Source organism: Telopea speciosissima, chromosome 4 (genome assembly GCF_018873765.1).
Source record: "Telopea speciosissima isolate NSW1024214 ecotype Mountain lineage chromosome 4, Tspe_v1, whole genome shotgun sequence".
In the NCBI taxonomy this organism is placed as follows: domain Eukaryota; kingdom Viridiplantae; phylum Streptophyta; class Magnoliopsida; order Proteales; family Proteaceae; genus Telopea; species Telopea speciosissima.
In genome coordinates, this window is record NC_057919.1 from 50665865 (window position 1) to 50692465 (window position 26601).

Below are 26601 nucleotides of genomic sequence, written 5' to 3' on the forward strand. Positions count from 1 at the left end.
GTTATCTCAATTTTTTTGGAATTAAAATGTTTGAATATGTTTATGTTGAACAACTTTGAACAAGTTTGAACAATTTCTCGGTTGTGTTTGTAATATGCTTTTGCGTAGTCTACTTTGAACAAGTTTGAATATGGACATCTTGCATGACGTGGATGACGAAGATTGAGTTATCTCAATCTTTTTGGAAATAATACGTTTTAATGTAGGATTTTCTTTTGTGTTTGTAATATGCTAATGCGTAGTTTACTTTAAACTAGTTTGAACAAGCTGAGTTTGGTTATTGTGATTATCATTATTTTTTTATGGCAATATGGTGTGTTACACTTGTATGCAGCGTTAATTTACACTCTTCAGTAGTTTCTTATATGGAGTTTAGTTTTTTTCATCAGTCAATGATCGATTTAATGGCTATAGAGGATGGTTTCAAGAAGTCACATGATATTGCAACATGGCCTAGTGAAGTCTCTTATTTCATGCTTGAACGCCTCATAGAACAACATAAAAATGGAAAGTCTAGAGACAATGGATTGAGGAGGGATCAGTGGCAGAAAATATCAAATATCATAAAAGAGAAGCATGAAATGATATATGACTGGGAGCAAACTCGGAATTACTACAGAGTTTGAAAAGCAAGGGTGAAATCTTTGTGTGACTTACAAAAAAATAGTGGGATGGACTGGAATGCAATGGAGCTGAGGTTCGATGCACTACAACATGTGTAGACTGAATTCAAAGTAATAATCTTTTTCTTTCAGTAATTCAAATTTATAAATATTATATGACAATACAGATAAATATTACAATATCTGTTAATTGATTGTAGCAGAACAAGAAACAAAAATATTAGCAGTCACATAAAGTGCTTCCCATCCACATGTCCCTTGTGATTTGGTTAGGAAATGAGATTGCAACAGGGGAAGATGCTATGCACCCAACTGACTATGTTCACAATGAGCAAATACAACAGTCTCTAAGTATTGATGACAATGTTATTGACACTTTTATTCCAGGTGAAGGTGTTCATTCCACTCCCATTGCAAGTGGCAGCCGTAATCGTGGTAGGTCTCATTCAGATGTCACAGGTGCTAAATAGAAGAAAAAGAAAGGGGGTGCTAAAAAAGTGTCAAGTCCTTAAAAAAAAATAGCTATTGTCATAGATAACCTAGTCAACAAAAATATCACACGGGCTAAACTTGCAAAAAGTGTAGCTGATGCAGCTGATACAGCTAATGGTATTGATATCTTCCTGAAAATCCAGGCAAAAATAGCTTTAATGAAAGATAAGGATGTGGCCAGTCTTTTCTTGAATGCAAGTGAAGAAGACAAACCGAAATTCATACAACATCTTTGACAAGTTAACCAGGACATTTGAAAATGTGACTAATGAGTCTTTTAAGGATGAACTAGTTGGATGGATGTTAGGTGTTTAATGGGTTTTGGGTAGGACTACAAGATCATTACTGTTCATGTCTTATTGGATGGATGTTTTTGTGTTTTGATGGTTTTTGAATCTATTGTGGTGGATGTTTATTATCAGTTTGTTTTGCCTTGCATTTTATGGTTGCGGGATATGATCTATTATGGTGGATGTTTATTAAATGGATGTTAATTTATTGGATGGATGTTTGTTTTGAATTGCATATTGGATGTTAGTTTATTGGATGGGTTTTATTGCTTGTTTCTATATTTAATTTATGCATAATTGGGAATAGGAGCTTGTTTCTATATTTTCTATGAATTGATTTAATTGATGCACAACTTTGTAGGTTGTTGTTAGGTTCTAGCGCAGGAATTGATTTGCTTTTCTTTTAGTAAAATCTAGGGAGTCAAATTGTTGGTTGTAGAAGTGTATTAGAGGCATAATACGTCTTGTTATTGTGTCAAAGAGTTATAGCTCAACAGGTCCATGGATGGTCCACAAGAAGGATATATAATTAGTTTTCTTTATATAGGAAGTCAGTTGTAATACTTCGTTATTTGTCTTGCTATTTTTCATACTTTTTGGAGGAGGGAGCTGATTATCACCAACCTATACTTCAAATGTTTGATCGATACATTCATATCTTTTTTGATACAATTAAAAGGCAAAGTGGGTCCTATGAATCAAAATGAAACAATAGCCTTTAGTAAAGGACTGTACCCTCCAAATCTTCCCTCTGAGGCTCGTGAGGCATTTCTACAAATATAATTCTGAGCATGTTGGTGATAAGTAGTGTATTTTAGATAGAAACTTTCAAGAATCCATGATACTTCCACAAAAAAAAAAAAAAAATGTTGTTAGTGAACAAAACATGTGCAGGAATTCATTTAGGATATGATCCTCAGGAATTATTGTTGATGAGGTGCTAGCTGTGCAATTGTTGATTTTAGACTTTAAGTTGTGTTACAATTATGACTACTCAGTCTTTGTTCCTGCTGGCCATGGTGAATTAATGTCTTTTGATATTATTCTCTTGTTCAGTTAATAATGGCAGTTCACTGAAACAGAAAATAACTCTTTTCGACAGGTAGTTAACAGTGACTGTCTTTCTCCAGGCCTAGTAAACTTCTTGTTGCTTATATTTCACTACTAGTGTCAAACTCATTCTTATGTTTAACATACCAATTCTTCTTTTCCCCTTTTATAACATCAGTGACTATTTCAGTTGAGATCTTCTGAACTCTCGCCCGTCCAATCCACTTGTGATAAATTAAAACATCATTTCTATGTTTTTTAACCAAATAGACAAACTTAAAAACATTTTATAAGAAGTTAAGTTGTACATCATAAAACAAATTAAATATATCTCATGGCTATCCTCTTATGCTCCCTTGCATAAGCCAGTCTACCAAATCTTGACAATCCATCCAGACTACTAGCACAACCATCCCTATTCTTTTGCTCTTTGTAGCCCCTCGTAAACTCCTCGCAGCTCCGACTCTTGTTTTGTGGTTCTTAAATGATTCCAAGGTGGGTATTACTGATACTTGGGCACTTCATTGAGATCCTCTTCTAAATGACATTTAACCACCACAGCCAGGGATGTGTAAGATCGACTGTAGTGGTTAAATTTCATTGGAAGGAAGTTTATTTAGTCTCAGTGGAGTAAGTCATTATTTATTGACTTGCCAGTACAGCCATTTAGGAAAATATTAATAACAGTAAGAAATCAATTTGATGAGTGCCCATGCTTGCTAGGTTCACATCCCTTGCCTTACCCATCAAGAACTCGTAAATCAAGAGGGATCAACTGCCTAGATGGACATTGTGGCTAGATGTGACATTTGTGGTGAGCAATGTATAATATTAATTTCAAAAACCAAGACTAATCCGAACAGAAGTTTCTATAAGTGCCCTATCCACTAATCATTTTTTTATGTGGGTCAACCACTTCAGAATGTGTGACTATGGCAAAGGGCAGTGCAAGGTTTGAAGATGCACTAGAGGCCCTTCAATAGCAAAAGATTTTTGGTATTACCCACATTCCACGCCAGTATGGTTGCACATCATTTTTTTTTTTTTCCATTTGTAACACACTTGATCTCCCTATATTTACAAATATCTTTTTTTTTTTTTTTTGAATATAGGGGAAAAATGATGGTTGTGGGTTGTTTAAATTTATAGATAAGGGAGATTCTTCATCTTCAAATCAGGTACCAAGGAATAATGTCATGGATCTACCAACCATCACACCAACATCATGTTAATCCACAGACTATTTAATGGGATACCTCACAACAAAAATTAGAGATGCTGAATGTCGACACTGAATTTTGTCACCCCCTAGCGACGATGACAACAGGACACGGACAGACATGGGTATCTCTCTCAAGAAGGACTCTTGTCCCTAAATCTAAGCCAAATCACCCTAACATCCCTAAAATGACTTATAAAACCCTTTTACCAACTGCTGAAGGAGGTACTACTCACCTTCCCCAACCACGACGGTCCCGCTAAATTTTCTAAAGAGTCAAAAGGGAGGAAAAAAAACCCAAAAAGACCAAGCCCATGGGCCCAGACACACCCTGAACCCTAAAAATGGCCCATTTGGGCCCAAAAGGTGAAAAGAGGGGGACCACACTGTCCACTGCACTGTGGACAGTGTCCCACAGCATTGTGCAGGTCCCCCCAGGCAATGGTGTATAGAGCCACGCCGCCATGGGGGTTTTTGACGTCAGTAGGATGACATCATCCACGGCACCATGGAAAAGTCTTGCACGGCGCCGTGGTGTCCTCCACAACCGTGGAGGACCTATCTAGGGCCAGGTTGTGGGATCACCCCCTATAAATAGGAGGGTCCCCCTCCCTTATTTTTCATGGATTTTAAGGGAAGGGAGACCCTCCTAGTGTGAGATTCACCCCTTTTAGCCCTGATTTTCTCGAGAGAGAGAGAGAGAGAGAGAGAGAGAGAGAGAGAGTGTTCGCTAAAGTTCGGTTCCTGAGTGTGAGTAGATCCTTTGATTACCCGCTCGATAAGAGAGCGATTTCATTCCCTCTGAGTCGTTATCCTATCTGTGCACGGATAACAAAAGCCTCCTTTTATAGCCGTTATTCTGCATGTATACAGATAACGAGAATCCCTTATACAACCGTTGCTCTGCTCGAAATCTAAGTAACAAAACCCATCTTATATAGTCCTTACTCTATCCGACAAGAGAGAAATAAGTCGATCGTCCGTCTCCACCTGAGCCATGGGGCATCACATAATTTGTACTTGGTGCATTTTCATTTATTTCTTGTATTTCTTGACAGGTATCTGTCTCTTTCCTTCTTATTATTTTTGGCATAATGTAGATAATTAAAGTAACTCGCTTTAGTGTACATAGTAAGTGATTTTTCTTTCCTTGTCATGATTAGTGTATCATAACTTAGCTTTGCATGTTAGTATAGGATATATTATTAAGGGAGAACATTCGAAAACAAGCATCTAGTAGAAAGATCGGTTTATCTGGGCGAGGTGGGTGTCTAACGCCTTCCCACTCTCGTAACTTGACTACTTACCCTGAATCTCTGACCAGACCATATGGAATCACGTAGCCCTTTCCACTAATCCCAGATGGGGCTATACCCATTGGGTCCTAGGCCCTAATCCTAGGTAGTGACTCCATTTCATTATGAAGTATGATCCCAATGCCCATGATGATATGTAGGAACAATACACTGTTATTCATTGAAGCCAATCCTTGTCGCCATAAGGCTGAGGAATTCTCGTCCCAAAGACCACGGTACTTACACCAAACAACAAACAAGGTTATGTGAGCAGCATACTAAGACGTTGGAGGAGGTGCTTGATGCTGTCAAAACACTTGATCTTAACAAGTGAAGTAGTATGGGAGGAGGTTGAGAGGGGGTGTATGCCCAACATTTGTGACTTATGTAATTAAATTAAATTGTGTCTTTGCACTCAAAGCCTACTTGATATGGATTATTGACCAAAAAACAGAGATATCCTAATTATTGTACTAACTATTTTGCTAATGCACTCATAACTTTTCATATTTTGTTGCTTGAAGCATGAATTTGTTAAGTAAATAGATCTTTTAGTTATGTATGTAGCTAAAACCATGTTCTAGTCGTTTTAATATAGATGTGTATGGAGTCACATTTTTGTAATTTATACGTCAAACACAAGCAACCAAGCAATGACATTAGTAACTTTAGGTGATAATTGAATCACTTAATTATTTTATAACATTAAAATACAGTAATCTTGGGGCCATATATTAAAAATAAAAAAATAAAAAAAAAAGAATTTCAACTGACAGACTGAGGGTAACCAAACAGTTTTTCAAATAGATTTCAGGTGATTCCAACTAACAGACTCAGGCTAACCAAACAGTTTTTCATGAAGAATCACGTCATAGAATCATAATAACCAAACCGTTTATTTTCTGGAATTACAATTCAACAGATGGTAACTCAAGTGGATGACCATCCACAATCGGACCACATCCAAAAGATTTACGCAACCAAACTCAACCTAAAGAAACCAGACGGATCTCCCTCCAGCACCACAAAAAATCAACAAATTTCAATTGTTTTCTTGATTAATTCAATCCAAGGTTGGGCAAACCCGAATTTAGACAGCACCACATAGAGAAACTCCCACTCTAATTGGGCATAAGATTTTGCCATATTCAATTTTAAAATGACATTGCCACCCCTAGTCTTCCTGTTTAGATCCTACACCACCTCTTGAACAAGCGCAATGTTGTCATGGATACATCGCCCTTTTACAAAAGCACCCTGCTCTTCCGATATCAACCTAGGCAGAATCAAAGCCAATCTCGAGAAAATAATTTTTGCCAAAATTTTATAAGAGAAGTTGCTAATTGGTCTAAAATCAGACACTACCTCTGGGTTCTCTTTCTTTGGCCCAAGAAGGAGATGTGCAGATGTGAAACTTCTAGGCAGGTAACCCCTTGTGAAAAAATCCACCGCCGCGGCCCAAACATCCACTCCAACTATCTCCCAACATGCCATGAAAAAATGGCCCGAGAAGCCGTCAGGACCTAGAGTAGTGTCAATAAACAGCGAGAAGACCGCCTCTTTAACTTCTTCCAGCGATGGGGAGAGGAGGAAGTTGTTATCTTCTTGAGAAACCAGACTAGGAATAACATCAAGCAGAGCCTCATCGAACTGGCAGCCTTGAGAAGCGAAGATGGAAGTGAAATGTTGTACCGCTTCCGCACTCACCTCTTCCTTATTGGTAATCCACGCCCCCTCACTTGACTTAATTTTTTCAATCCCGGCTCTTTTCCTTCTTACATTTGCAATAGTGTGGAAGAATTTGGTATTCCTCTCTCCCTCCTGAAGCCACCTAATCCTGGATTTTTTGCTTCTAATAAATTTCCTCTTGAATCAGCACATCATGGAGATGCTTTCTAGCCAAAGATAGAGCATCCTTAGTAGAATCTGAATTGGTGAGGTTAGAATCCACCTCAACTCTGCTGACCACATCTTCAGCGTTACTAACATTTTGATGAATGTTACCAAACACCACCCTATTCCAGCCGCGAAGCTGTTGATGCAAGTTCTTCAATTTCAAAACTATGTTATTACTTCTTAGAAAGAAATAACTATGCTATTACTAATAAAGTGGTGCATATGCCAAGCACCGATACACATTGAGAGGAGTTGATCCACTGACCAACCCTTGGGCAACCTCTTAAGCGAGCATTGCCAAAATGCTAGACCAAGGCCTAGGTGTGAACTAGACTTTTTTCCCTAAAGGTCAGCAAAGAATAAATTAAAAATAAAAGGAATACAATAATTAGTGTCTAGGCATACTTGAACGATATATATACGAAGCTTATTGGATCAGTTCTCTACCTTTGGCATTGCTATCAGCAAAGAAATTATCCAATCCAAACAAACAAATAACCAAAATCAGGAAAATCTATATCTTGGACGGTCATCCATGTCCCATCTAACATTTGGAAGAGTATTGGGAGGAACATCAATCCAAATCTCTGAGGGAAGATTGAGCAACCTACTTCGCAAGCCAGTCAGTTATAGAGTTCACTTGTCTGAAACAATGAGTAATTGTCCAAGAGATAGAGCTAAGAAATCCTTTCTGGTGAAGGCAATCTTGAAGAAACTCTCCACCACGGATTTCAAGTAGCATTCAATCCAAAGTTGTTGAATCCCTTTTCCTTAGGCTATGTTTGGTAGCCAAGAAAAGAAAAAACAAAAAAGATAAAAATCATGATGGTAAAATGATTAATTTATGTGTCTATCTCTCTCCTCAAGTTCAAAATTTTTTGAATTTTTTCTTTTCTTTTCATGGCTTTCAAACATAGCCTTAGCAACTTAGAGACTTTTAATCACCACCATGAACTCAACAACTAAATTTATAGTTGCTCCAATATAGTTAGAAAATTCAGCGATTGAGTTTTTCAAAAGATATCTGAAAAACACCACCGGCCCCGCACAACCTGTGTTTTCCGAGGAACAACCATCCACATTCAACTTCACCAACTAAAAGGAGGATTTTCCCAAAAAAAACCTTCTTGGATTTGATGTTGTGCTTGGCATATTGTCTTAAGCCCGAATGTTTTTGACAACATGAGGTCTTGAAGTGAGGAAATTTTATACGCTTGCATCAAGGGGATATCTAGAATCTTCCTGAAAAATAGCTTTCACAATGAACTCAACATGTCTATTTGAATTTGTTGTCTAATTGGTAATGTCTGGAAGGTAATTGTTGTTGTTGGCAACAGTTGGGCAATGCCCGATGACAATGGCTAAGATACACTAGACAATAGTGGATAGGCTACTGTAGAGCCTCTAATGTCAATGTGGTGTTTATGGCAGCTGGTATGGTCAGATACTAACAACAATTAATAGATGCTCTATACACAAAGGGTATTTTAGTAAATTTCCATATGAAAAGTTGATAAGTTGGTCTATCAGTGTGTGAGGGGTTCAATGGATAAGTGATGAAGGGCTTGAATAGCATGTGTGGGCCACATAGGGTATGCTGGTATGGCCCCATGCATGAGTGATGATGATGATTGCCACATGTAAACGTGATGTGGCATAGAGTCGAGGAGGTGGAAAGCCAAGTCGGACTGGTAGCAACATAGGCTGCCATGTGTGCAGGCACACATCCAGCAACATGCGGCCATGCCCACAACACAGCAGCATGTTGTGCGACCATGCTCACAACTAGGTAGATAGGGTTGCGGCCTCGCCTGCATCCGATAAGCCGTCCACAAGCGTGCATGGCCCTCAAGAACTAGACCTACATAGCCAGACCTAGTTGGGATCGTGCAAGGTAAAACATTCATCCATAAACCTACATAGCCAGACATACTTTCAAAGGTATAATTGGTAGGAATGATTACCTATGTCCAGACATCCAGTAGTGGATTCCGATATCCATTCTCACAGACATGGAGGATAGTCCACCGATTTACCACGATCCAAATACCTTCCCGGTACCTCAACAATGAATCTACATGGATACTCAAGGTTCACATCCCACAACCTAACAACACTAACAGTTTTCGGAGTAGTACCTACACATTAAGTTCAAATTAGGATTGATTTGGGAACGGGTGTAACATAAAATCCATATATGGAAAGATAAGTGGATTCCTTCTCTTAGGAATCATCAAATTCCTCATCAAGCTACAACAGTAATAGATCAGTGGGAGTAGGTATCCAATTTAATCTCTCAGGATGATCATATGTGGCGTATGAATGCTCTTAATGGTTTATTCAGTAAAGAAATCAAGGATGCAATCTTGTAGACTTAACTTCCTTTATTTCCAAATGAAGACAAACTTGTTTGGGGGGCTTCCAAAGATGGCAATTCTCAGTTAAGTCAGCGTACCATATGCTTTGTCGTAACCATGAGCTCACTATCTTGAATCAACCATCATCCTCCTCTAGAGAGCACTGGGCATCAACATCTTTGGAGGTCTGGAACAGAGTATGGAAGTGTTTTACTCTCTCGAAGATCCACTCATTCCATTGGAGGGCTTGTAGTGATGGCTTGGCTATACGACATGCTTTTATAAAATACCACTTCAAGCTTGAACCTAAGTGCATTAGATGTGGAGAGGATCTGGAATCGGTTGATCATATACTCATTCATTGTCCTTTTACCCAATCAGTATGGTTTGGTTGCAATCTATCTCTTAAACCAGTCCAATCCCCTAACTTTTCCTTTTCAGATTGGGTTGGACAATGGAAAGACTTGTACAAAGATGGGAAGCAAGCTGGTAAACGGATAGAATGCTTGTTGTCCTGTATTACTTGGTATCTATGGAAAAAACACAATGAGGCGGTCTTTGGGAGGGCGAGGTGATTTCAATAGCTCATAGAGCCCAGGATGAATTCCTAAAGGTGAGTAAGTTTGTAGTTAAACAGTAGTCTAATATTGTACTTCGTACTCGACCTCCTCAACAGTGGACTCCTCCTGTGCATCCTTTTTTGAAGATTAATTGCGATGCGTTTGTCATTTGATCCATGAAACAATAGATATGCAATTGGAGTCATCATCCGAGATCCCAAAGGAATGCCAAGTTTAGCTAAATCAGTTGTGGCTGCTTTCAATGACATATATAGCTGAATGGGAAGCTCTTGCTGTTAGATATGGGATTTTGGAAGGCATCGCATTTGGAACGGAGTACGTCCCATTGGAATCGGACAATAAGGAGATCATATCCAATTTAACTGATTCGGGGAAGGCAGTTCCTCTTTAGCTGTAAGCTATCATTTCAGTTATCCATTTGGCGAGGGGCCTACTAGTGGACGAATACTCAACAAACTCACTCAGGTCTCTCAGCATAACTTTTCCTTGAATCAACAAACAAAATTCTTGATAAATACATTACAATACTAAAATAAATCCAGAAGATATTAATGAAACAAATTTAAATACAATTCACTTTATTCAAAACATTTAACAACCTATCTAATTGAGTGTTCCTTTACTTTTATTCCTTGGGATTGTAACGCTTTAGCGGATTTCCCTAGCTCAGAGGGCCTTGTCTATGACGTGTTCGACAGATAGGCCATTTCCACTCCGTGGTTGGTGGAGGAATGTATGCTCTCAACCACGTGCCATACACATGAAAATCAATAGAATCTCATTTACCAAAAAAAAATATAGTAGTATTATAAAATCTGTTACAAAAAAAAATAGTATATTATAAAATCTTGACAGAAGTTTTTATGCACAGTCGAGCACATGCACGGCTTGCAATAATTATTGTTAGATAAATGCTCATTCAAATTGACCATAAAGCCCCCACACCCCCTTTGAATGATTGATGCATGGAATCTACCGTGCACGAACTCCTTTCCCTAAAATCTAATACGAAAATTAGTAATATATACTATAATAACTCAGTATTATATCGTACCAAAAAAAAAAAAAACTCAGTATTAAAATCAAATAGTATAATATAATATAGTATCCAAATTGGGTTTGGTTTCACCGTTTCAGTTTCTATGTTAGAGCCGGAGCCGAACCGGGAACCAAATCGATTTTGAAATCTAATACTCAAACTTAATCGAATTTTATTCGGTTAGGTTTGGCTTATTGGGTCCCTTTTTTTTGGGGGGGGGGGGGGGTGGGGTTTGGTGTTAAATGTTTCGGTTCTAATTTGACACCCCTGGCCCAGTGTACGTCCGCCCAAATACCCGACTCAGCTTTTCTTCCTCGAGAAATTCAGTACCTCTGAACCTAATTTGTTTGTTGTTTGAAAACCAGTTTCTCTCTCTCTCTCTCTCTCTCTCTCTCTCTCTCTCTCCAGGGAGGAGCTAATGGCGAAGGACCAACAATCAATGACTCGTCCATGGATCCTCGAAGCTGTTCCTCTCTTGGTCGTCGTTTTAATCGCCGTTCACGTCATCTCTTTGGTAACTCAAAGCTCTTTTTCTTCGATTTCTGTTTCAATTTTTCTGCATAGTCTCTAATCGGACTCCTACATTGTTAGGTTTACTGGATTTACAGGCTAGCCACTGAAAGACAGCCTCAGCGAAGAAAGGCGCATTAGTAACGCAGCATGTGCAGATATGAGGGCAGGTGGAACACGATTTTTCCTTTTTCTCTGTCTTCACAAATACATACTTTCTGAAGCTGATGAAACAAATATTTTTCAAACGCTTTAATTATGTCTATATCTTTTTATGGTTAATGATTTGAATTTAGTGTGCTACTACATGTTGGTTCAGTCATTAATTTATAAATTTTATTAATTTTGACACAACTTGTTTTGAATATTTTGTAAGCGTTCTGGGGGTCGCACATAATAACTAGGTTTGTTGTTCAATTTGATGCATGTTCAATTCTCAGTTATGATTTGTGGGTTGACTAGGGGTTCCAAAACTTTGATTTGAATCAACACAGATTCGATTAATCATGGCACTAATATTCAAGTCAATAAAGCTTGTCCCAACTAAATGGACTTGGCTTCATGGATCCTGTTTAGCATATTAGTCTAAATCAGTGATGCAGATAAGTACTGGGTTCTTAAATATGACAGGTTTTTTTTTTTGGGATGACAATTTTTTTTGGATGTAGTAAATATATGGAAAAAGGTTCTCTGAGCTGCCAGAGCAGGGTACTCTAGCATCTATATGTCTATCTCTCTCCTCCTATGATATGACTTCGCTACCCTCCTATGTGCGATACAGCTTTACTGTACCTCATTGGCTCACTCCTCTATCCCACTTGTTCAGAGAACTTTCTCTTAAAATATATATACAGAAAATAATTATACGATTTGAATTGGCCCATTTGTGAAAAAATTCACAGTGAATTATGGTTCAGTTTTGTACAACAACAACCACAACCTTATCCCAACTAAATGGGGTCGGTTACATGGAACCGATTGAAGCTATGATAGTAATAGAAATAAAAGAAGTAAAAAGAAGTAAAAGGAGTAAAAGGAAGTAAAAAAGAAAATAAGTAAAGAAAGAAATCAAAGCAGTAGTCAAAGTAGCATCCCAGGAACATTCCCTTATAAGGGGTCGGCTACATGGGTCATTGTCCTCCAAATAACTCTATCCGGTTTCAGTACTGTGAGTTTCAAAATCAGTTAAAGTTAAGGGATTTGTAGTTGTCGGCGGTTCCATGCATGACACTTTGGAAGGAGCGAACTGAGATTCTTATTATCTTTTCCTAGCTTGGAAAATAATCTGAATTCATCATAATTTCTATCTATGGTGTAATGAAGCAAAGGTTTGTACAGTCTTTTTGATTTTGGGTGGTAATGTCTCTTAGGTTTCCATCTTCAACCTGGAACCGAATCCTGCCTTCACCAACCACTCCCAACCCCCAATTTTATTTTTTATGATTTAACTTTTTGAGGGACTGCTACATTTTCTTTCTGGAACAAATTTATTTCTAGTTGATTTGAGTTATTCTAATTATTTCTGGTGTCATTGTCTGAGCCTAAGAAAGCGAAAATGAAATGATACTTATTCTTGGTGTCCTCTGGTTGTATGAAGTTTCATTGCCTTCAATCATTATGATTTCGTACTTCGCCCATCTTGGGGAGTGGTTGGGACTTTTAGTTGATTTTCCCCGTACTTTATTGTTAGTGCATGGTTGTCATTGTTGTCAACACAATGCATGTATGTTGATTGTTATCAACACAGTACATATTGGTGCAGTACAGCCAACTGAGCAACAATATGGATGGCAGCTGTAAGTACATAGGTGTACATGCAGTGTACTGGTGTGGCAAGGCATAATATTTGATGTGATAGGGACCACAAGTGTTCTAGTAGAGCTGGCAGAGGCAGATAGTTGCTTGGCAGTGCATACAACACAATTGTAGTGAGTTCAGGACATGTGGTAGTATGACAGTGATTCAGAGGGTTCAGGACTCATGTGATAGTGTATGATGGCAAGTGGCAGTATACTACAATGTTATTCAGTAGTTGGCAACATATGGTAGCATTGGGGACAATGTACATGCAACTTCCCATGGTGACTTAATAGGTTCATGTCGAGGGGTCGATTTTGGAGCCAACTTGGGCATGCCAAGTAACCGAATTGGAAGAGGAGACACATTGGAGAGTTGTAGTGCATTGGGTCCTCTTTCCAATACAATTAGAATCATCCCATTCTGAGGCTAGATGAAGAAGATATGGAGGTTCTTGTATCATAGCTCAAAAAAAGGAGCAAGATGGGGGGAATTCAGGTTTTAATGCCCGGTATTAATGTTGTGGCAATGTATTGGCATTGTATAAGGTCATAATGTCATATACTGCATGTGATGAGGTGGAAGCCTTGGTGGCAAATCTGGCTTGATGGTAGCCATGACACAAGGGGTCACATGGCCAAGATAGCTAGGCCATTTGGTATTGGTGCAACGGCTTCGTGGAATTTTTGAGATGCCTTGAGAACTTTGTACTTCACCTGGGTTGAAGATGTCTTCGTATGAAATGTTTAGCCTTTCGAGTCTTCTTTCTAATGCCGTTGGAATTGGTCAAACGGAGTTCAGATGAGGAAGATATTAAAAGTTTGAGTGGACAGAGTTTTAAGGTTTCAAAGGCCAAACGGTCAACCGGATCATGCAAAGCCAACTTCTTGAGAGCAACTGGTCTATTGGATCATCAATTTAGATGAAGTGCGATCGATTGTACAAGGTCATAATGTCATATACTGTATGTGATGAGGTGGAAGCCTTGGTGGCAAATCTGGCTTGATGGTAGCCATGACACAAGGGGTCACATGGCCAAGATAGCTAGGCCATTTGGTATTGGTGCAACGGCTTCGTGGAATTTTTGAGATGCCTTGAGAACTTTGTACTTCACCTGGGTTGAAGATGTCTTCGTATGAAATGTTTAGCCTTTCGAGTCTTCTTTCTAATGCCGTTGGAATCGGTCAAACGGAGTTCAGATGAGGAAGATATTAAAAGTTTGAGTGGACAGAGTTTTAAGGTTTCAAAGGCCAAACGGTCGACCGGATCATGCAAAGCCAACTTCTTGAGAGCAACTGGTCTATTGGATCATCAATTTAGACGAAGTGCGATCGATCGATATGCGTCTGGATGACCAATCTTTTTTGTTTTTGGAGATTGCCCAAAATGAGCCCTACAATCTACTTAAAAACCCCAATCTCAAGCTAGTTTTTCTTGCATCCGAGAGAGAGAGAGAGAGATTCTTGCATCCAACCTTGTCTGCCTACCATTCAAAAGGGAGTTGGTGCTCTATTGAAGATCTTAGAGAATGGTGGTTATGCATTGATGTTGAGCTAGAGAGGTGTATCTAGAGAGGAAAGAGGAAAGAAGGAACGAGAAGAAAAGGAGGAGGAGGATTCCATTGCCGGGAAGTAATGTAAGACTAGAACCAGAATAAGTCTAATCCAGACAGGATCAAATAGAAAACCAAAAAAAGATAACCAAAGAGAACAATAGGATCTCAAAAAAAATCTTAACTTCTCTTTTGAAAACCGAAGAAATTATATGAGGGAACTAAGAGTACAATGGGGGAACTAAAATGAGGGAACAATTTGCTTGGTTGAAGTAACAAATTGAAACCCACAAATATGTAACCTGTTGATGCAACAATGATCTTGATGTGATAATCTTCAAGAAATCGCTGTGACAATCAGTTGAAAGAAATCCAGCAGCTTGTAGCACTCTTGAACTTTATTTGAACAAAATTTGGGTTTGAATTCAATAACTGATGGAAGGGGATGGGGTAAGGGAAAGGGGGAACTCAAATGAGGGAACACTTTGCTTGGTTGAAGTAACAAATTAAAACCCACAGATTTGTAACCTGTTGAAGCAACAATGATCTTGATGTGGTAATCTTCAAGAAATCGATGTGACAATCAGTTGAAAGAAATCCAGCAGCTTGTAGCACTCTTGAACTCGATTTGAACAAAATTAGGGTTTGAATTCAATAACCGATGGAAGGGGATGGGGTAAGGGAATGGCTATCTCAGCCTGGGCATCTCACCCATCCTATCTTAGGATTTTCTCAAAGGCTAAAGCCAATATTTCATTAATCAAATTTGTGTACAATGCTAGATTCCCTTACAAACTTATATAGAAGACTCAAAAGTAGACTTAGATACTGAAAAGGAAAGGCCTAACCCTATCCTTCACAAATAAGGTAATCTAAATTGACTAGGAAAGTGAAATAATAAAGAAAACAGACTCAAAATAGGACTCTAACTAAACTAATGAAGTGAATCCCGTTTTCTACTTTCTACCCATATTTTAGGCTCATTAAATTAGCCAATTACAAAGTAAACCCATGGGATCAAAGTCCCAATACATATATACCCCAACCCAAAGCTTATTTCCACTAAAATAAGCCCTAAGTGACTTATCTACATTAAGAAGCGTTCAAAGAGATTCCACAGCCACATAGGAATCTCTCCGGGTACCAGGAATTGATTCAAGCTGGGTTGTGAGTATTTCCATTGCTTGTCTCAAGTGTATTTCTTTGTATCCACATATGTATGCTAGCCCTAGGTTTACTACTGTCAAATACCTAGGCTAGAAGTGTTTCCTTGTAAGGCATCATCATCTATAGGCCCATTTTGATTGTATTGAGTGTTCAGTGGGTGCTGGACACAGGGACTGTAACAATTCTGACCTGCAAGTATAATCAGCAGAGAAGAAGAGGAGAGAAGAAGAAGGAGAAGGAGAAGAGAAGAAGAAGAGCGATCGATTGGGGAGCAAGGAACCTCCCTCACGATTAATTAATTGAATCGTGAGGGGAGGGCATATTATTTATAATCAGTTAACCCAATTACAATGGTAAATACCCAAACTCCCCTAAGTACAGAAATTAAAACAGAAATATAACTTAGACATAAATCAGACTAAAATACCCCCAGACTACTAATTCTAATCGGTATTCTTAACACTCCCCCTCAAGCTGGAGCGTAGACATCACCAAGAACCAGCTTGGAACAACCATCCAAGAACTGAGGTCGAAACAAGGCCTTCGTAAACATATCTCCAAGCTGAAATTGTGAACAAACAAAAGGAGTGACAATGAGCTTCTTCTGAACAACATCTCGAACGAAATGACAATCAACTTCAATGTGTTTAGTCCGTTGATGAAAAACAGGGTTGTTGGCAATGTAAATAGCAGCTTGGTTATTACAATACATCTCCATGGGCTGATCACTTGAATAACCAAGCTCAATAAGGAACGAACGAATCCACATCAACTTTGCAGCTGTATGAGCCATGGCTTTGTATTCAGCCTCAACGCTGGAACAAGCTATAGTCGTCTGTTTCTTGCTCTTCCAAGTAACCAAATTTCCTCCAAAGAAGGTACAGTAACCTGTAGTCAATCTTCTAACGCCATCAGAACTAGCCCAGTCAGCATCAGAGAACCCAACCACGTTGGTATGACTATGGCGACAATACACTAATCCCTTGTCAGGAGCACCTTTGAGATATCTTAGAATGCGACAGGCAGCATCCCAATGTACTTGCTTAGGATTCTGCATGAACTGGCTAACAACCCCCACAGCGAAGGAGATATCAGGACGAGTAACTGTGAGATAAATAAGTTTACCGACCAGGCGTCGATACTGATGTGTGTCACCAAACTCTTTGTCATCAGAAGCACCAAACTTGACATGGGGATCCATAGAAGTATCAATAGGTTTGCAACCTAACATTCCTGTCTCATCAAGTAAATCAAGAACATACTTTCTCTGGGACAGGCTAAGACCTTGAGAGGAGCAAACAACCTCAATGCCAAGAAAGTACCTGAGGCTACCTAAGTCCTTGATCTAGAAATGATCATGTAAATAATTCTTCACCTGTGCAATTCCAGAAGCATCATTACCGGTAATAATAATCATCGACATAGACTGCAATCATAGTTATTAAGGCGACACCATGGTGTCCTGGAGGTTTTCAAGGGTCAAGGCGTTTAGGCGCCTTAGTGGAAAGGCGTTACTTTATTATTTTATTATTTTGTTTTTGCATTTTATTCTATTTCCTATATTTTTATTGGTTTTGTGTATATGATTTTCATACACTGCGATACACTGAATCATTTAAAAACAAAACAAAATTAAAATATGTAGAATTTTATTCTATTTCTTATATTTTCATAGGCTTGTATACATTATTTCTGAATATTGTGTTACATGGAATCACGTAAGCCAAACAAAAACGAATAAAAAAAACGAAAGTCCTCACTCCTCACCGTCTCACCGTCTCACCCATAACCAAAAGAGAAGAAATAAAACCTGCGAAAGAGAAAAGGAGAAAAAGAAGCAGCGGCGAGGGCGACTGTCGCGACTCCCTCAGACCTCACTCCTCAGTCCCTCTCAGTCCCCATCCTCGAACGGCGTCCGGTGAGGCACCGGCATCTCCAGCCTTGTAAGTATTGTGCTTTTTTTTTTTTTTCTTTTTTCCTTAAAAAATTTGAACCCCTTCTAACCTCTTCACTCTCCACTCTCCACCGACATCTCCATCTCCAGCCTCAACCTCCACCAGTGTTCGGCGACATCTCTAGCCTTGAAGGTAAGTATTGTGCTTTATTTTTTTCTTTTTCCTTCTAAACCTCTATCTTCTAAAGTCTAAACCCTTTCTCTAACCATCTCCAGCCTCCACCCCTACCGGCGACATCTCCAGTACCCTATCTCTAGTCTCCACCTCCACCGGCGACATCTCCAGCTTCCACGGGAAGTGTTGTGCCCTTTTTTTTCTTCTTCTAAAGTTTAAACCCTTTTCTTCTAACCTTCTCTGTGTTTCTTCCTTTTGCAGCGGTGACCTTTTACATCTTCCGGCACCGCTGTCTTCCTTTACTCCGGCATTCCGGCAGCATCTTCTGGCCAGCAGCAAGTGTCCTTTTTTTCCGGTTTCAGTTCTTCTCTTCTTCTGGCCAGCAGCACTTCTTCACTTCTCCACTTCTTCAGGCCACTGGCCGGTGGCTTTGGCAGCTGCATTTTTTCCTTTTATTCTTCTAGCTTCTTCCTCTTCTTTGTTCCGTGTCTGACCATCCTCTATCTTTTTTATTTTTCTTATTCTCCTATACCTTATTCTTCTATGGCTGGCTTCTACTAGTGGTGGCCGGTGGCTTTGGCTGCTGCCGGAGTGGCTGTTGCTGTAATTTCTGTGATTCAATGTAAATTGTGCATTCCTTAGTATAATTTATGAAATGCATCTGTTATTGTAAGTTATGCAATCTGTGATTATGTAACTATTTATTTTGTGATTATGTGAGTTTATAATTCTAACATCATGTGAGTAAGTAATTATGTGATTCATTGATTTTGTAATTATGTAATTCACTGATTTTGTAATTCTATGATTATGCAATTTTGCAATTCCTTGATTATGTACTTCAATTCTTTCATATTTATTTAGTATAGAAGTAGAATTATATAAAAATTAATATGCTATTTGTGCCTAATAAAATGGTTATATAAAAAAAGAACACTAGAACGCCTTGTTCGCCAAGGCGACGCCTTGCGGGCGCCCTATCGCCAAGGCGCTTAGGAAGGCCCTCAAACGCCATGGTCGCCTTGCCGCCTTGATAACTATGACTGCAAGGATGACCACATTAGACTCCTGACGTCTAACAAAGATAGAGTGATCAGAGTAGCACTGAGAGAACCCATAACCAGCCACAACACTATTGAATTTGTCAAACCATGCACGAGGAGACTGTTTCAGTCCATAAATTGCCTTTTGAAGATGACAAACCTGGAGACTATCCTCCCCCTGAGCAACATGCCCAGGAGGTTGCTCTATATACACCTCCTCCTGGAGATTGCCATATAAGAAGGCGTTCTTCATATCCATCTGAAATAGAGGCCAATCAAGGTTGATTGCCAAGGAAAGTATGATACGAACAGAATTCAAACGTGCAACAGGAGAGAAGGGTCTCAAAATAGTCGACCCCATAGGTCTGTGTAAACCTTTTCGCAACCAATCGGGCCTTGAGCCATTCCACAGTTCCATCTGGATTGTACTTAACTGTATACACCCAACGGCACTTAACAAGATCTTTACCAGGTGGTAGATCCACTAGTGACCAAGTCTTAACGAGATATCAAGGCATCCATCTCCACATCAATAGCATGTTTCCACCCCGGGTGAGATAAGGCAAGTGTAAGTGGTGGGATCAAAGGTAGAGTGTAATGTGGTAGCAAAAGCACGATAAGGAGGTGGGAGATGAGCGACAGAAACATAATTTGCCAATGGGTAAAGGGAAATATGTTGAGTGCAAGTACGAGTACCTTTGCGCAATGCAATAGGACGATCATCAGGATCTAAAGGGGGATCCGCAGGCAAGGTCTCAGCTGGTGGCGGTAGAGGGGCAGCAACAACATTTTGAGGTGGCACAGGCTTCAGCTGCTGTTGGGCACGGCGGTGATAGACCTGCAGAGGCCCGGAACCAAGAGAACCAGGATTAGTAACTAACAGAAGCAGAGGGACAGCAGGATCAACCGGACCAACAACACCAATATCAACAGGAAGATCAACATTACTGGGAGAACTAGCAAAATAAGGAGTATTTTCGAAGGTCACATCAACGGAAACAAATTGTTGGCGAGAAACAGGATCAAAACACCGATATCCCTTCTGCGTACGAGAATAGCCAAGAAACAGACACTTGACAGCCCTAGGAGATAATTTATCAAGACCAGGACGAAGAATATAAACAGAACATTGGCAACCAAAAACATAAGGAGGAAGAGAGAAAACAACCCACTCCGGAAAAACAACATTAAAGGGAATTTGATTATTAAGAACAGAAGAAGGCATACGATTAATCAAGAAGCAAGCAGTCAATACTGCATCAGCCCAATAGAGAGTAGGGACATTCATATGAAACATTAATGATCTAGTAATGTCTAACAAATGGTGGTTTTTGCGCTCCGCCACACCATTTTGTTGTGGTGTATAAGAGCAACTAGTTTGATGAAGAATGCCATTGTCAGAACAAAAGGAAAAAATCTCTCGTTGAACTATTTCCAGAGCATTATCAGTACACAAAATTTTCAAATGAACACCAAATTGAATACGAATTTCATTATAAAATTGTTTGAAAACAGAAACAAACTCAGATCTATCCTTCAAGGGGTACAGCCATGTCATCCGAGAATGATCATCAATAAAACTGACAAAATAACGAAAACCTAATCGATTCTTGACCCTACATGGACCCCAAATATCAGAATGGACCAACTGAAATAAAGAAGTACTCCTAGACTCTGGACTCAAAGGAAAAATAGTTTGATGATGCTTGCCAAGCTCACAAGCTTCACATTCAATACGGGAGATAGATTTGCAGCTAGGAACCAGATGCCGTAGCTTGGATAAGGAAGGATGTCCTAGCCGATAGTGCCAATGTAATGGAGAAACATCAGAAGAAGTAGCAACAGCTGCTGTTGGTGAAGTTGCTAATCAAAATAATAGAGACCACCCTTCTCATGCTTGCCACCAATCGTCGTCCTTGTTGCAAGATCCTGGAAAACACAATGAGAAGGATGAAAGGTTATAGAACAATTTAAAGACTTAGTTAACTGACTAACAGACAAAAGATTAAGAGGCAGCCTAGGTACATGAAGAACTTTAGTCAAGGAAAGATTAGAGGATAAGGGGATATCCCTATGACTAGTAACAGGAATAAAGGATCCATCGGCAATGGAAATCCGAGATGGAGTAGTAGACTGAGTAAAAGAGGAAAATAAATTAGGCTTACTAGTCATATGAGAAGAAGCACCGGAGTCAATGACCCACGGAGAGGATGAATAGGCGAAACATGCAGTAGTACCTGAGTGGGCAAGAGTAGCTGTAGGAGTAGAAGATGATGCCTCCAATTGTTGAACTCGTTTTAACAGTTAAGAAACCAGATCACTAGAAGTACTACCACCATCAGTAGGAGACCCATGATTAGTGTTAGAATGATGCACAGAGTCAGCCGCTCCATCAAAAACTGCGGCATTGGCAAACTGCTCTCGAGCCCATTGTGGTTTGCCATGTTTCAGCCAGCATTTGTCAACAATGTGGTTAGGACAATTACAATGAGTACACCATCAAGAACCACCATCACTAGAAGATGAACCAGCAGTGTCCAAACCAGTCCCTCGACCACCAAAACCAGCCCCACGGCCACGACCAGCTCCAGAACCACGGCCACCTCGAGAAGAGGTACCACTACCACAACTATGCCCTCCAGTAGAAGTAAAAAGGGCAGAATTATCCTTAGAGGCAGGAGCTGCATCAGATTTAACCATGGAGGGAGAAACAACCCTTTGTATGCGACAGTGAACTTCATTCATATAGAGGATTTTCTCACCAGTCAATAATTGGCTTTTGACTGATTGAAGATCAGAATCTAACCCAGAGAGGAACTTAGCAACAAGAAATTCAGAACGTTGAGCCTTAATCACAACAGCATCGGTAGATATAGGCTGGTACACATTGAGTTCCTCCCACATGCCCTTCAAGGAACTGTAGTATTCGCCAAGGGATTTTCCTTCTTGCTTGAAGGAGAAATTTTTTTCATATAAATCATAAATCCGAGAGAGGTTAGTATCTTGAGAATAGCTCTCCTTGAGTTCTTCCCAAACACCCTTGGCAGTTTTATGAAACATCACGTTCGAGGCTATGGAAGGCTCCATGCTATTCCAAAGCCAGCAGAGGAGGGTTGCATTCTCACCCTTCCAATCGTCATATTTATCATCAGTAGAGGCTGGAGGAGTCATAGTAAGGTAATTCATCTTCCGGCGAGTAGTAACATATACCTCAAAGGCTTGAGACCAAAGGAGATAGTTCAAAGCACCATTCAACTTGATGGTAGTGATCTGAACATTAAAGTTATCTGTGGGAGGCTTAGAATCAGCCATGATAACCAAACAAACAACACCTTGAAGCTTGGACAGATGCAGCCAACAGATAGAAGAACCAAGCCAAATCGATTTCAGCCAAACAAAACCCAAATTAGGACAAAAAACAGGGAATCCGATAACCCTGAGAGCAGCAGTCAAAGAGGAACCAATTTATGGCCAATCAACCACCAAACAGCAGTGAATAAGACCTAAGACCAGCAGCCAATGACGAGAAAAGAAACTCCCAGGAGAAACAAAAATCGATTTCCACAGGGTTTTGGAAAATCGATCTCAGATGGGAGTAGATAGCACTCCAGTAATCAGACTGTGTAGGCAGCCAAACTTCAGCACAGCAGAGAACCCTAGTCCTTCATCATAATGCGACTAGGGTTCAGGCAATATAAGACAGCATATGGTTGCTGTGGACCATGATAAGAGAGGACAATGAAAAACCCTTCAAAACCGTAGAAGAGAGGAAGAATGTGGATCAGGATTGATGCTCTGATACCATGTAACAATTCTGACCTGCAAGTATAATCAGCAGAGAAGAAGAGGAGAGAAGAAGAAGGAGAAGAGAAGAAGAAGAGAGATCGATTGGGGAGTAAGGAACTTCCCTCACGATTCAATTAATTAGAATCATGAGGGGAGGGCATATTATTTATAATTACTTAACCCAATTACAATGGTAAATACCCAAACTGCCCCAAGTACAGAAACTAAAACAGAAATATAACTTAGACATAAATCAGACTAAAATACCTCCAGACTACTAATTCTAATCGGTATTCTTAACAGGGACTATTGTTCCTTGGTAGTCATTACTACCTAACTCTACCGTGGGTGCGGTCTCTTGGTTTTTTGCTGGGGAAATTTGGGGTGGGTACGACCTCTCAGTTTTATGTTGAGAAAATAGTGATGAGTAAATGCTGAGGCCAGTGTGACCCCCTTTGGACATAAGCAACTAGCCGAAGCATGTATATCCTGTGTACTGTGGTGTGTGCTTATATTGAATATTTAAATTACATGTATGCAAAGTGGGTGTGCACAGTTTGGTAGGCTTGGCCACTTGGTGGTTGCAGTGTGAATGTGCATACGATTCTGTGTGAGGTAGTACCAATAACGCAGGTAGTGTGAACCAGCCCTAGTAGCAGTGTGGACTTCTAGTGATTTCCTAGCAGCCCTGGGCAACATTTTGAGACTGGAACTGAGTGACAGGGACATCAACTGGTGAGTTGGCAAAAGAACCAGTTGAAGGACAGAGTTTGTTGAGTTCACTGATTCACCCCCCTCTTAGTGGCCATCATACCCTAACATTTATATTTTCTTACATTTGGAGGGTTAACTTAATGTTAGTTTGGACAAAAGCACTGCTGATGATCCTGGTCATGATGGGTGTATAGATTCTAGTGTAGTAAAAATACTGTTCTTGCTAATGATGGATATATATCCATTGACTGTTGCTCATCCAAACGTTCTTCCATTTCAATCATCTAATTGAAAGATTTATGTGAACTCAGGTGAATGAATTCTTTCCATTGACCCTCTTGCCATCTAGAAGCTGCTTTTTTCATCAAATGTCTGGTGTTTTATGGCACCACTTGCAATTTTGGTGTGATTGATCAACTATCTTCAGTTGCCTATGATTCTCGTCTCATGCCTGGACAAATATGTCATGTCAAAGGAATTGGAAGAGAGAAGGACCAGAGGACCAGCAGCATTGTTCAGTAGCCAGCCAAGAAGACCAGTTTTAAAAGGCCTATCGAGTCTAGTTTTAAATAGCCAGATAATGTTTTATTTTAGGCCCATTTAACTGGCCGTGCTGGTTAATTAAGAATCTGTTAAGTTGAGTCTTGCATGGGAGGATTGCCATAGGATGTTTTCTTTGTTATTAGTTTCTATTTCAGTTACAAGGCATTAATTAGATTTCAGTTACTAGGTTATAATTTAGAAGTTTTTATTTCCATGTAATAAGTCTTTGCTGCCATGCGCAAACCTTCTTTGGGATTTGTTTCCTTTTGTAACTTGTAGGGCAGCATTTATATAATGTAATGAGTCTTTGGACTCTCCTCACAATTTGATGAATTATTGAAAGTTTTGGTTTTACAACCATGGCTGTGAGATACAATGGAATGAGGTGAGAGACCTAGGTGTGTGAGAGACAGACCAAGGACATAGGTGAGAGGCCTCGGTCATTCCCTATCCTCCTCCTTTCCCTGTAATCCTTTATTTTTATTTTATTGTTCTGCAACAATCCAGTTTCCAAGGAGAGTTGAAGCACTGTTCTATACTGCTGAAGCTACTGGTTGAATCATTGAAGAGTTATTCAACCCCACAATACCTACCTTCGATTGGAATATCAGCTCCATCTGAGGTGCTGAGTTACTAAATCTGTTGCTGTTATTTTCCTGGTTAATTTCTCTCTTATTCTGTCAGTCGATAGACCAGTTCTGGACTTGTTTTGTTAATTTCTCTCTTATTGTTAACCTTGTCAAGGGCTTCAAGGATTTACTTTGATGTTCACCTGCTGTTAAGGTGTTCTGTGAGTTTCTGATGCTGGTGTTCTTGCTGTGACCTACTGATCTTGTTACATAGTGATCCTACTGTGAGACTAGTACCCAGTTGTCTAATTGTAAACTGGTCTTACATTATTTATCTATGAAGTGTTGGTCTGTAGATGAAATCCGCACATGATTTACCTTGGATTTTACCATTTTCCCCATGTGTTCATTAAAGCAAGAGCGCAAAATAGCAACAAATAGTTTCTGTCTGTGAAATAGAAATTGATATAGGCCTATTTTCAATTTTCTATTTAAACTAAGGGCGCGGTTTTCATGCACGGCTGCATAACATGGGGGAGGGTTATGATGTATCAAATAGGAGGGGGCATTTAGTCATTTTGACCCCCTATTCTGAAAGGGGGCACGACCGTGCAAGTGTGGTTGGCCGTGCATGGAACTTTGCCCTTAAACTAACTTCTATTTTTTAGAAACAAGACCCAAAAACTATACCAAACATCCACAGAAATAGAATAGGTCCTCCCAAAAAATAAAAAAAGAAAGCCTACGCCTAACTTACTTAGGCTTTGATTTCAAAGGTAGTTTACTGATTTTTGCAAAGCGAAGTTGAGTTGGTTGCATTATGTGGTTGAGGATGTCTAAAGTCTTCTTTGTATTTGGTTGTCTTCTATACATACACTGTGTTCCTTTTGGCCTCATATGGTTATTGTTGAGTTATGTAACCCGATAAGGGTATTTTGGGTGTTTTTTTTTCTTTGTTTTTTCCCCTGATATAAGCATGTTGGCTATATAGGGGGCAGTATTGTAATTCTTCTCATTAGTAAAAGATATAAGTGAAAGGGCTGTGAGTGAAGAAAATATACTCAAGCCATTCTCCCATTCTCTGTTCAGCTAACATGGTATCAAAGCAAGCAGGGGTCACGGTATTGAGTCCCCCTCGGAGCGGGCAGGTGTTGAAATTATTTATCCACCCGTGTCCCCCTTTGGATAGTTTGCCGTGTTAGAGCTCCTGTATGATATACATATCGTTTCCTCCCTTTCCTAAAAGGTCAGCCTTTTAGAGGAAGCAGTTTCAACAGTTATTTTGTAAATCAGGACCACAATCTAAACACAAAGGAAGGGGAAGAAGCTTTGTATGAGATAGCTAAAGTAAGAGAAAGGACGAGTAGAGATTTCAACCATGTTAGATGTATTAAAAGTGAAGGTGGTAGAGTACTAATAAGGGATGAGGACTTTAAGAAGCGATGGGAAGAGTATTTCTACACTCTACTCAACAAAGACTTTTTGAGTAATAGTGACCCAGAGGGTTGCATTACTCATCGAGACACCACATGTCATAGATATATACGTAAAATTAGGGTGTTTGAAGTAAAAGAAGCTCTAAGAAAGATGAAAGTAGGCATGACACCAGGCCCAGACGGAGTCCCAAGTCCAATAGAAGTGTGGAAGAGCTTTAGAATCTATGGTTAGCCTAGCTAACCCAGCTGTTTAATAAGATTATGAGTAAAAAAAATGCTAAATGAATAAATGAGAGGGTTATTGTGGTCTCGATTTATAAAAATAAAGGTGATATTCAAAGCTGCAATAACTATAGAGGCATAAAACTAATGTGTCATACGATGAAGTTATGGGAGAGGGTTTTGATATGATACCCACGTGAGAAAGGAAACTACTATTTCGGAGAACCTATTTGGCTTTATGCCAGGAAGATCCACAATGGAAGCTATTTACACTTAGGAGACTCATACAAAGGTATAGAGAGGGCAAGAAGAATCTCCATATGGTCTTTATTGACCTAGAAAAAGTCTATG

General features: G+C 39.6%; 1 protein-coding gene across 1 annotated transcript; it reads left to right on the top strand.

The window, feature by feature from the left end:
- Positions 1–11227: 11227 nt before the first annotated feature.
- LOC122657808 lies at positions 11228–11690 on the top strand. Its single transcript, XM_043852601.1, has 2 exons — positions 11228–11356; positions 11434–11690. The coding sequence occupies exons 1-2, from the start codon at positions 11261–11263 to the stop codon at positions 11491–11493; spliced, it is 156 nt and encodes a 51-aa protein (XP_043708536.1). The 5' UTR covers positions 11228–11260; the 3' UTR covers positions 11494–11690.
- Positions 11691–26601: the final 14911 nt, after the last annotated feature.

Bases quoted from the DNA above. Each gene is read 5' to 3' on its own strand.
- LOC122657808 (XM_043852601.1), top strand. From the start codon at position 11,261: ATGGCGAAGGACCAACAATCAATGACTCGTCCATGGATCCTCGAAGCT. The intron at 11,357-11,433 runs GTAACTCAAAGC...CTACATTGTTAG, and splicing joins CCGTTCACGTCATCTCTTTG to GTTTACTGGATTTACAGGCT.